This window comes from Nerophis ophidion, linkage group LG06 (assembly GCF_033978795.1).
Source record: "Nerophis ophidion isolate RoL-2023_Sa linkage group LG06, RoL_Noph_v1.0, whole genome shotgun sequence".
In the NCBI taxonomy this organism is placed as follows: Eukaryota; Metazoa; Chordata; class Actinopteri; order Syngnathiformes; family Syngnathidae; genus Nerophis; species Nerophis ophidion.
The window spans coordinates 50,602,325-50,614,403 of record NC_084616.1 but is presented as its reverse complement, the minus strand read 5'-3'; the positions used below and the strand labels follow the sequence as shown (position 1 = coordinate 50,614,403).

At 40.3% G+C, this 12,079-nt stretch overlaps 1 protein-coding gene across 1 annotated transcript in view; it reads left to right on the top strand.

The window, feature by feature from the left end:
• The window catches only part of LOC133554889 (zinc finger protein 704-like), a 108,825-nt gene that overhangs the window by 64,516 nt on the left and 32,230 nt on the right, over positions 1–12,079 (top strand). The window contains exons 3-4 of the mRNA XM_061904145.1: positions 6,620–6,720; positions 7,659–7,897. Of these exons, the coding sequence (XP_061760129.1) occupies positions 6,620–6,720; positions 7,659–7,897 (340 nt within the window). The remainder of the gene's footprint in view (positions 1–6,619; positions 6,721–7,658; positions 7,898–12,079) is intronic.

The following is a 12,079-nucleotide window of genomic DNA, read 5'->3' as shown; positions in this document are numbered from 1 at the left end:
GTGGGTCACATCCAGCCGTCCAAAGCTTTTAATTTGGCCCGCAAACTCAAATATTATTGAAGAAACCATTCAAAACAGGGTTGCTCATACATGCAGTACTCCCACCACCCCCCAGGGGTCAAGAGCAAATCATATTTGTCACAATGAAGCAGCAGTTGGTGAGAAGAATATTGCACTATTGACCCTGAAAAATATCTAAATACATCGCAAAATTTTTACTTTTAACAGCGACTGGACAACAAAGTTTGAGTGCATTGAAACTGATTACTTTGTAATGTATTTTGTATTTGTGACCATGTTGTTTTTGGCTGTTTAACTCCTGCGATCAAAACTGGTTAATCACATGTAGTGCTGCCTTTGACCATAAGGAGGCAATAAAGCTACACCTTTGGTTTAATTGTGTTGAGCCACATGTGTGCAATGTTTGCTTTGTGTATTAACAGTAAACCTTCTATTTTATTTACTGGGGCGCTATAGCTCTGTTGGTTGATTGGCCGTGCCAGCAACTTGAGGGTTCTAGGTTCGATCCCCGCTTCCACCATCCGAGTCAATGCCGTTGTGTCCTTGGGAAAGACACTTTACCCACCTGCTTCCATTGCCCCCCACACTGGTTTAAATGTAACTTATATATTCACTATATATATTCTTATATATTCACATTTCACTAAGTACAAGTGCTTTGAGTCACTAGAGAGAAGCACTACATAAATATAATTCACTTCACCTTGGTTTAATTGTGTTGAGCCACGTGTGCAATGTTTGCTATTTGTATTAACAGAAAACCTTCTATTTTATTTATGTAACTTACACAATAGACATTATTAATGTAAATTAATATTTTTTTTGTAATTTTGTGATGTTCATATTTTCAGTCTTGCAAACCTAAATAAAGGAATATGTATAAAGAAATAAAAGGGATGTTACTTCTTTTCAATTATTTTTCTTCCTCAATCATCAACATAACTTAGCTTCTGTCTCTTCATGCTGTTAACTATCTGTCTAGCTGCACACCAGTAGCTAGGGCAGAATAATGAATGTATTGACATTACATTGTGGAAGTCGGTGTCCATCCATCCATCCATTTCCTACCGCTTATTCCCTTTGGGGTCGCGGGGGCGCTGGTGCCTATCTCAGCTACAATCGGGCGTAAGACTGCGGACACACAGGACAAGTCCACACCTCATCGCAGGGCCAACACAGATAGACAGATAACATTCACACTCACATTCACACACTAGGGCCAATTTAGTGCTGCCAATCAACCTATCCCCAGGTGCATGTCTTTAGAAGTGGGAGGAAGCCGGACTACCCGGAGGGAACCCAGGCAGTCACGGGGAGGACATGCAAACTCCACACAGAAAGATCCCAAGCCCGGGATTGAACCCAGGACTACTCAGAACCTTCGTGTTGTGAGGCAGACGCACTAACCCCTGTTGCACCCTGTTGCCTGTGGAAGTCGGTGTTTACATCATACATAAGGGAATGCAGTACCAAATATACGTAACCTGCCGAGGCACTTTCTAAAACAGTCCTTCTCAAATAGTAACTGGGAGGGGCGCGGTACGATGCCAGGGGGGCGCATGTGTCCTCGGGAACATGTTTTATTTGCGTACCAGAATATGATGAAGCGTATGTAGCACTTGTAATCACGGTGGGAGACAAGGAAAGACCGCTGGTTGTTTCCTTAATGTTAATAAGCTTATAATGCAATGCAGTAGTATAGTTATAACAATTTTATAGACAAATAATACTTTTTATAGTCATGGTGAAGAGTGGGGGGAGGCACAATATTTTATATATGTATGTTTTCTTCTTAGGGAGGCATAACAGTACATATTTGAGAATCACTGTTTTAAAGAAACATCCAATTTTTTATATCTGGCCCCTGAGACCATGAGCTTTTGTAAATGCGGCCCTCTTCATTATGCAGTTGAATAGCCATGGTGCACAGCAATATGAACTTGTCACAGACCTTCAAAGATGACTGATAAGCTGTAATTAGCGTGCCAAGCAAATAATTAGCGTTACCAGAATGAAAGAACTCCATAATATTTTTTCACATGCAGGTGGACAAAAGCAGACCTTTTTTCAGGCTGTGTCCCATAAACAAGCAAAACGAGTGGTCAAAATACTGCTTAAGAATGATGTCTAATTATTTCTTCAAATGAGATGCAACTGGTTCTTTGAGAACCACATGTAGCGGTTGAGATAAATGGGTTGGTAAAAATGTGTTGCCCTAGCAGAAATAAGCACTGTGAGGGGTAAATAACAAAAAAATAATACATGACTTGGAAGAATAAAATAAAAATTTTTTTATATATTTTTGCCATAAGTTCAGTGTCTCTCTTATAAAGAATGTTACAATTTAGGGCCTGTCTGCTGGTTCTCAGCTTACACAGGATAATTTTTATTTGAAATTGAATAACTATGTTGTTTTGGCCACTCTTCCTATTCACATGACATAGGTCTTTTTGAAAGCATAACCGGTATCACATGTCACGTAATCAATGAAACATGCAACATTGTCAAATTTCAAGCTTCGCAACTACATTCAAGTCAGTAAAGATAATGAACTTGGTAGTGCTTCTGCAGCAAACTCTGCATTTACTATGAACAGCAAAGACACAAAATTACCAGTACACAAAATCCTGACCCAGATTGATTTGAGTATTAACAATAAATTATGTGCAGCCAATTAAGGAGCATAGTATGAACATTACAGTGTCTTTCTACATTTGTGCGGCACTGTGTGATTCAAGTTTTTTTTGTTTCAATGCAAAACAAACAACACCTTTATTTTTGCTAGATCAGTTTGATGTGAAAGGTCCTAGATATATTATTCACAATTGGCCTAGATTCAAAGTGCGGGGGCTTAAACTCCAATACAGTGAGCCATAAATCAGGCAGATCCCAGGGATTTCTACGTGGTTGGTAACATGAGCAGATGTGTTAAATATAGAATGAAGGTCCTGTCTTCTCCCTAACAACAGCAAATGCCCTCAGTATTGCCAGGCAAAGGTGATATGGGGATTTGATGCAGAACATGGAGTCATCAAATCTTAGTCTCTCCCTGTGGAGATTCCATGTGTTAAAATTGTCTGCTCAGTGCTTTCAACTAACAAATACATTTTTATTTATGTACAAATAAATATTTACAGTTTAACCCCAAATTATATTGAAGATTTGAGGATATGACTAAAGACCAAAGAAATGGCACGGCTAGAAAGTGTCCCAATCTCATGAACCTGCAAACTGTGCTAAACAGAGCTGGTTTATTTTAACACAATATTTGTCTGTGCAAAAAAAAATAAAAAAAAAACGTTATTCTTAATCTAAGGCCAACAGAGATTGGATGAGACTCATATGCTCTGTAGAAAAAAGCATAAGAATGCCAGCTCATAATACCTACAGAGAGTGTAAATGGATGGAATATGTAGAGTGGGCTGTGTGGAGTTTGCATGTCCTCCCCATGAATGCGTGTGTTCCCTCCGGCCCTAGTGTGTGAATGTGAGTGTAAATGTTGTCTGTCTATCTGTGTTGGCCCTGCGATGAGGTGGCGACTTGTCCTGGATGTACCCTGCCTTCCGCCCGATTGTAGCTGAGATAGGCAGCAGCGCCCCCCGTGACCCCAAAGGGAATAAGCGGTAGAAAATGGATGGATGGGATGTAGAGTGGGTTGTCAAAGGGATATCAAGGGTCTTTTACCAACTTTTGTCCAACCTATTGACTTTGAGCTTCGTGAATGCAATAAAAGAAAATAGTGTTGGCTAGAACATTCCAGCAAAGTTGCAACCGAAGAATATGTATCTGTTCTGGTGAGAAAAAAGCGAATCGGATAGATCTTAGGTAAAGAGGAGTCCCAGCGCTTGTATTGTACTCGATAGTGTGTTCTACTTTATAGTTCACGATCATCAACCAGGCCATATCAGACGAGGTCTATGTTCATATTAAAATATGTTCCTGAGTGCAGCTGGGATAGGCTTCAGCACCTCCGTGACCCCGAGAGGGACATGCAGTAGAAAATGAATGGAAGTTTGTATTTGCATAGGCTTGCCCCCTTTTTGACTTCGAATCGGCCTACCGAACATATCACACACACACACACACACACACACACACACACACACGGATATTCTAATTATAGGCGCATGTTTCATAAAACACATGATGAAATATTTCAATTAACAGGAGTGCCTATTTGCTACAAACAATGATTTTGTCATTTCATCATGTGTCCTGCCATAAATACTGCTTCTTTCTATAAACACTCTGAGATCCAAAGGTGCTCATATATGTCCAGTGCACATAAAAAGATAGTTTGTTGACATTCTTTTTTTGGGTGCTTAATAAAAACACACCAAGTAAAACTTGCTACAAAATAAAGCTTTCTCATGCTCCCATAAGATACAAACGGATTTATGGTCAAGTCTCACAGAGTTAAGAAGTCACAGAAACGGCAGGGGACAGTGTTTACGAGAAAGTTTCCACTCTTGATGTGTCTACTGAAATATACGAGCCATTTCCCTGATGACATCTAATTCTATTTGTTGGTGGAAACATTTATGTCTGGATTGGATTGATAGCTGTCCCACTGTTAGCATTGATGCTCTTAGTACTACTTACACACACGTATATAATTATAAAACTTTTGTGGAATATCAGAGCTCTGCAAGGAAGCAAAAGGAGAAAACAAAATGTCAGGAAATTGGGATTTGGTTTGGAGTATTTGTTTTTATGCGTGTATGTGTGCAAGTGTTATTAAAATGCTTGAATTACCCTGGAATAATCAAAAAGGCTTTAGTATGTTTTTTCCCTGAAAAATAATGCATCACTGTCAGTAGTATATCCATCCATCCATTTTCTACCGCTTATTCCCTTTTGGGGTCGCGGGGGGCGCTTGCGCCTATCTCAGCTACAATCGGGCGGAAGGCGGGGTACACCCTGGACAAGTCGCCACCTCATCGCAGGGCCAACACAGATAGACAGACAACATTCACACTCACATTCACACACTAGGGCCAATTTAGTGTTGCCAATCAACCTATCCCCAGGTGCATGTCTTTGGAAGTGGGAGGAAGCCGGAGTACCCGGAGGGAACCCACGCATTCACGGGGAGAACATGCAAACTCCACACAGAAAGATCCCGAGCCTGGATTTGAACCCAGGACTGCAGGACCTTCGTATTGTGAGGCAGACGCACTAACCCCTCTGCCACCGTGAAGCCCGTCAGTAGTATAGTTGTGCATTTTTCCATCACAGCCTAAGCCCAAATTAGATTTTAAGTGGCAATATGATGTGTATTTTATAAGTTTGATTAGTCAGTGTGTTATATTCAAGAGCCAACATGCCATCCGTTGTATATACAGAATTATAAAATAAAGGAAATTTTTTGAGGAAATTGCAGATACAGGCTCATCAAAAGCATATCCTTGCTAGGTTGTCACTGTTTGTTGCAAAGAACAAGGCAAACAACTGAAACAGGACACAACTAATCTTGTTATCTCTTTATCTCTTGTCCAGACCGGGTTGTTTATGCCTACGTAGTGAGTGAATGTGTGCACGTGTGTTCCCCACCATTCTTTTGAGTCTCTCTTGTGTGGTATTCCATCATGGGAATATTTTCTTATTCATATGAAACTTAGACAATCATTAGCCTCAATATGAACACATTTTCATCAACACTTATAAAAACCATATAAAAACCTAAAAAAACATGTTAGGCACTTCCAACATTAGGGGTGTGCATGTTTTTATACAGGGCCCCTTGCTAGATTTACAACCCACTTGTGTTTGTGATTGTGGAGTCCAGAGTGAAGTTTTTCTGTGTTTGCACAGAACAGAATCTGTGCCAGGGCTCAGGGCTTGGCTGAAAGAATGCCTCAAACCAGTTTGCTCTGGTTGCAGAGTGGAGAAGTCTGGGGGCGGGACATGGACCTCTTAAAGTTGCAGAATGTGTGGAGCTTTTTTGTGTCAGTTGTGCTTCTGTTGTTGCAGTAATTTCATATGAAGATTTAAAGTGCAGTATAGCATAATGGTTTATGCACACTCTGCCTGTATAAAAGTGTGTTGTTTCTACGACTAATTGTGGCAAAACATTCAAAATATGTTTTATTGTGTGTGCCCAATTGTGTTAAGGAATTCTCAGACTCAGCCCTGCCTTAAATATCTTTCCCCAGTTTTTGCTTTCAAGGACAACAGGAAGTGAGTTGGAAAGTAAAATAATGAATGGTTGCGGGTATGCCTTTTTGTAGACTGACACAAATAAGTACAAGTAATTGTGGGTACCAAAGCACACACGGTGGTTGTCTACTTGTGTGCTTGTAACTTAGTGAGTGTAAAGTGCTGCATGTTCAAGTGGGCAGTGTAAACAAGTTTCAAACTATGAGTGGAGATAGACGTGCGGAATGGGGGTTGTTTTTTTTGAAGGGGGACCGCCTTTGCTCTCGCTCTCTGTCTCTCTCGTAATTTCATATCCCTCTGTCCTCAGGCTGTTGTTTGTTTTTAGCTCTGTATTGGTCTCTTGTGGCGGTCTCTGCCTTCATTACTGTAATAAACAATTGTTCAAGAAAATAAGAACCAACACATTAACCTGGCCACCCTTTATGTGTGTATTTTACAGGAAGCCCTCAGGTCATGCTGTTAAGGAGGTGATGGCCGCTGCCGTTCTGACATCGCTATCTACGTCCCCATTGGTGCTCTGCCCGTCCTCTGCGCCCCCAGGTAACGCCACGTCCTCCAATACTTCGGCAACGCCACATTCACCCGCATCTGAATCTGAGTCATGCACCAACTGTTCTGTCATGACCTTATCACTACGGCTGCATTTTGCTGTGCTTGCCATCGCCATGCCAACCCTACCATACGGTCAATGTCCTGTCAGCTTTTTCCTCTCCTGTTTTTTTTTTAAACTTTTGTTGTTGTTGAGCTTAATCAAGGCAAATGTTATTTGCTCTAAATGAGTCAGCTTGTAGGCATAAACATGTGTGACTGACCTGATGATACAAAGATGACATTTATTTATTTTTACCAATATTGTCTTTATTGCCTTTCAACCTCAGCATATCTTTGTTTGAAAATGTTACTTTTTATGTGGTATCATGCACATTTTATTGTGTTGTCTTGCAAATGTGCATGTCATATGCACATTTATTGTATACATTTAGGAGTTCTCCTACACATTACATAATACATTATGCACAACTTGGGTGTTATGACTCAATATGCAGTACTTTATGTCCTGCATTCAGCTGCTCAAAATGTCTTTAGCGGGTGGTATGCTAGCCCCACTATGGATTGGACTCTGACATTAAATGTATCCATTCGGCATTCATTGCACCGGTCACTCAGGGGGGGGTCCCTGCGGTCTACGGTCCCTGCCAGGGTTTCATGTTGTTCCCATTGGGTTGAGATTTTTCTTGCCCTGATGTGGGATCTGAGCAGAGGATGTTGTTGTGGCTTGTGCAGCCCTTTGAGACATTTGTGATTAAGGGCTATATAAGTAAACTTTGACTGATTGAGTGATTGATGATGATGCATACATCAATTTCATGCTGTACATATGGAAAAGGTTCAAGAAAGGATATAATCCTAATAAGCTCAGCTAAATCAGTGCTTGTGCAATATTAAATCAGCTCAGTGTGCATCCTTTTGAACTGCAGTTCCAGAGCCAGCAAACAGGACTTGGAAAGAGGCGCTGTCAGCCAGTTACAGCAGCTCCACTAGCGGCAACTGGAGCTGGGATGCGAGCGACCAATCCGTGCCCTCCACCCCATCACCACCTCTGTCCAACGATGCCAACAAGAACTTCCTGCTCTCGTCCCAGGGGGATGATGTCAACGAGGACGTTCCAGAGAGTGCACACTTCATGTTTGAGGACCCCATACCTCGGAAGCGAAAGGTGGGACTGTGCTTATGTACCATTTCTGTATTAATGTGCTAATTGTATATGGGGTTTGAAAATTAACCTCGGATTATCAGCGATACCAGTGTTTCCCAACCTTTTGCTGAGCCAATGCACATATGTAGAAAAATCCCACTCTAGCAAACAAATATGTCGCATGAATCATAACAGTGATCCACAGGTACACAGGCATTTTCATCTTCTGCCAAGAGCATTAGAGTGATTTGCCTTTTCACTATGCAGTCAATATAACTTTTTTGAATTTTGTTTTTGACTGTCTGGAATAAATAGCTGTGATGACTTCAATATATATATATATATATTTTAACAGCATATTTTTTAAAAGATACATTTAATACTTTTTAAGAGGGGCGTAGTTTCAGTCGAAATCACAAAGCTCAAAACAGGTCTCATACAAGGTTTTAAAGGGGAACTGCACTTTCTTTTTTTTTTCAATTTTGCCTATTGTCCCGAAATCATTATGCGAGACAAGAACACACGTCTTTTTTTGGGGGGAATTCTAAAGATGATAAAAGGTTTAAAGATGTGGCTAATGGGAGTCACCGTTGTAGCCTTCAAAGCCCTCTAAAACAACTTCAAAACCCTCCATCAACGATTTATATGTATACTGCACATATATGCATAATGTAGTAACATTCATAACTATATGTTATATGTACAATATTTACCGGCAGCACGATGGAACAGGGGTTAGTGCGTCTGCCTCACAATATGAAAGTCCTGGGTTCGATCCTGCGCTCTGGATCTTTCGGTGTGGAGTTTGCATGTTCTACCCGTGACTGCGTGGGTTCCCTCTGGGTACTCCGCCTTCCTCCCACTTCCAAAGACATTCACCTGGGGATAGGTCGATTGGAACACTAAATTGGCCCGAGGGTGTGAAAGTGAGTGTGAATGTTGTGGTGGCGACTTGTTCAGGGTGTACCCCATCTTCTGCCCGAAAGCAGCTGACATAGGCTCCAGCACCCCCGCGACCCCGAACGGGACAAGCGGTAAAAAATGGCTCGGTGAATGGATTTACTGTATTTTGGTAATTTTATTCATTACTTGAACTTACAGTGGGTACGGAAAGTATTCAGACTCATTTAAATTTTTCACTCTTTGTTTCATTGCAGCCTTTTGTTAAAATAACAAAAGTTAACTTTATGTTTTTGTTCAAACAGAAATGTTGACATTTTTGCAAATTTATAACAAATTAAAGACTATAAAATCCCATCTACATAAGTATTGAGATCCTTTTCTCAATACTGTTATTGCATTATATATATATACTTGTAGTGTGTATATAAGTTGTTGATGGAAGGTTTTGAAGTTATTTTAGAGGCTACAGTGGTGACTCCCATTTGTCACATCTTTTTTTCAAGCATATATGTCATCTTTAAAACCCTATTTAAAAAAATAAGTTTATTCTTTTCTTTCATAATGATTATGAACGATAGGCAAGATTTCAAACAAAAGTGCAGTTCCCCTTTGAATGAAGTATTGTTGGCGCTTATTGGACACATTTGTAAAATTGGAAGCAGACTGGCTTGCTCCCATTAGCTGCATTGCTAGTCACCAAGATTGAGCCGATTCGTACAAAATAAATTGGAAAAAAAAAAACGAAAAACTTTTGTCTTCTTGTCTCTCATAAGGATTTTGAACAATAGCCATAATTCCAAACAAAAGTACAGTTCCCCTAGGCTGTGAATGCCAAAAAAACATTGGTCCCCTTAAAGTAAAATGGGATAATAGTGTACCGTGTCAGATGGTCAGATGTGCACAATGGTTGGAAATGGCTCAGCTATACCATGGGTTTTCAATGTGTGCGGCCTCTGGTAGAATACAAACCCCGTTTCCATTTGTTTTGGGAAATTGTGTTAGATGTAAATATAAACGGAATACAATGATTGGCAAATCCTTTTCAACCCATATTCAATTAAATGCACTACAAAGACAACATATTTGATGTTCGAACTCATAAATTTAATTTTTTTTTTTGCAAATAATAATTAACTTGGCAACACTAAATTGGCCCTAGTGTGTGAATGTGAGTGTGAATGTTGTCTGTCTATCTGTGTTGGCCCTGCGATGAGATGGCGACTTGTCCAGGGTGTAACCCGCCTTCCGCCGGATTGTAGCTGAGATAGGCGCCAGCACCCCCCGCGACCCCAAAAGGGAATAAGCGGTAGAAAATGGATGGATGGATGGAATTAACTTAGAATTTCATGGCTGCAACCCGTGCCAAAGAAGTTGGGAAAGGGCATGTTCACCACTGTGTTACATCACCTTTTCTTTTAACAACACTCAATGAATGTTTGGGAACTGAGGAAACTAATATTTGAAGCTTTGAAAGTGGAATTATTTCCCATTCTTGTTTTATGCAGAGCTTCAGTCGTTCAATAGTCCGGGGTCTGCGCTGTCGTATTTTACGCTTCATAATGCACCACACATTTTCGTTGGGAGACAGGTTTGGACTACGAAGCCACGCTGTTGTAACACGTAGCTTAGCATTGTCTTGCTGAAATAAACAGGGATGTCCATGATAATGTTGCTTGGATGACAACATATGTTGCTGCAAAACCTGTATGGACCATTCAGCATTAATGGTGCCTTCACAGATGTGTAAGTTACCCATGCCTTGGGCACTAACACACCCCCATACCATCACAGATGCTGGCTTTGCGCCTATAACAACCCGGATAGTTATTTTCCTCTTTGTTCCGGAGGACACCACGTCCACAGTTTCCAAATATAATTTGAAATGTGGACTCGTCAGAACACAGAACACTTTTCTACTTTGCGTCAGTCCATCTTAGATGAGCTCGGGCCCAGCAAAGCCGGTGGTGTTTCTGGGTGTTGTTGATAAATGGGTTTTGCTTTGCATTGTAGAGTTTTAACTTACACTTACAGATGTAGCGACCAACTGTAGTTATTGACAGTGGTTTTATGAAGTGTTCCTTAGCCCATGAGGTGATATCCTTTACACACTGATGTCGGTTTTTGATGCTGTAACGCCTGAGGGACCAAAGGTCCGTAATATCGTCGCTTATGTGCAGTGATTTCTCCAGATTCTCTGAACCTTTTGATGATTTTACGGACTGTAGATGGTAAAATCCCTAAATTCCTTGCAATGGCTCGATGAGAAATGTTGTTCTAAAACTGTTCGACAATTTGCTTACAAATTGGTGACCCTCACCCCATCCTTGTTTGTGAATTACTTAGCATTTCATGGAAGCTGCTTTTTTACCCAATCATGGCACCTACCTTTTCCCAATTAGCCTGCACATCAGTGGGATGTTCCAAAAAAGTGTTTGATGAGCATTCCTCAACTTTATCAGTATTTATTGCCACCTTTCCCAACTTCTCTGTCACGTGTTGCTGGCATCAAATTCTAAAGTAATGATTATGTGCAAAAACATTTTTTTTTATCAGTTTGAACATTGAATATGTTGTTTTTCTATCATATTCAACTGAATATGGGTTGAAAATGATTTGCATATCATTGTTTTCCATTTATATTTACATCCAACACAATTTCCCAACTCATATAGAAACAGGGGTTTGTTTATGAGAGGTGATGCAGCAGCTTAAAAAAAACAAAGTTTCAAACCGGCTAAGCCAACTCCACTTCTGGCAAAGGCAAGATGAATACAATTTTTTGTTTTTATATTAAGCGAGTTAACAGTCTGGGATGAGCAGAAAGCTCAAGATATGCACCAGTACATCTAAATTGATTACTAACCATAACGGCACCAAAACAACATCTTTAATTTGCGTCAAAAGATGCACACACTCGGCTCAGGGAGCCAAGTGTTCATGGCCACAAAAAAACAGTTGGACAACTACAACGCTACACATAAACTGTAACTGTCTGGTTGTTACACTGTAATATGGTTCACACACAGCCAATCAATGTCATTAACAGTGTGTTTATGTATGTGTGTTGCTGTTTTGCAGGTTATCTTATAGCAGCAGAGTTAAGAGTTGGCATAACAAGCAAGCACTGTACACCCATACTCCCCAATTACGTATGATCTTATCCTAATGGCATGTATTAAGAATGTTCATATATGTATGTTAATCATTAAATGCTGTTGATAATCGAAAAATAATGCCTTTAAAGGAAACTTTAGTTAACTCCTTATAAAATATTTGCTGTGAAGTATAGCATTGACTTTC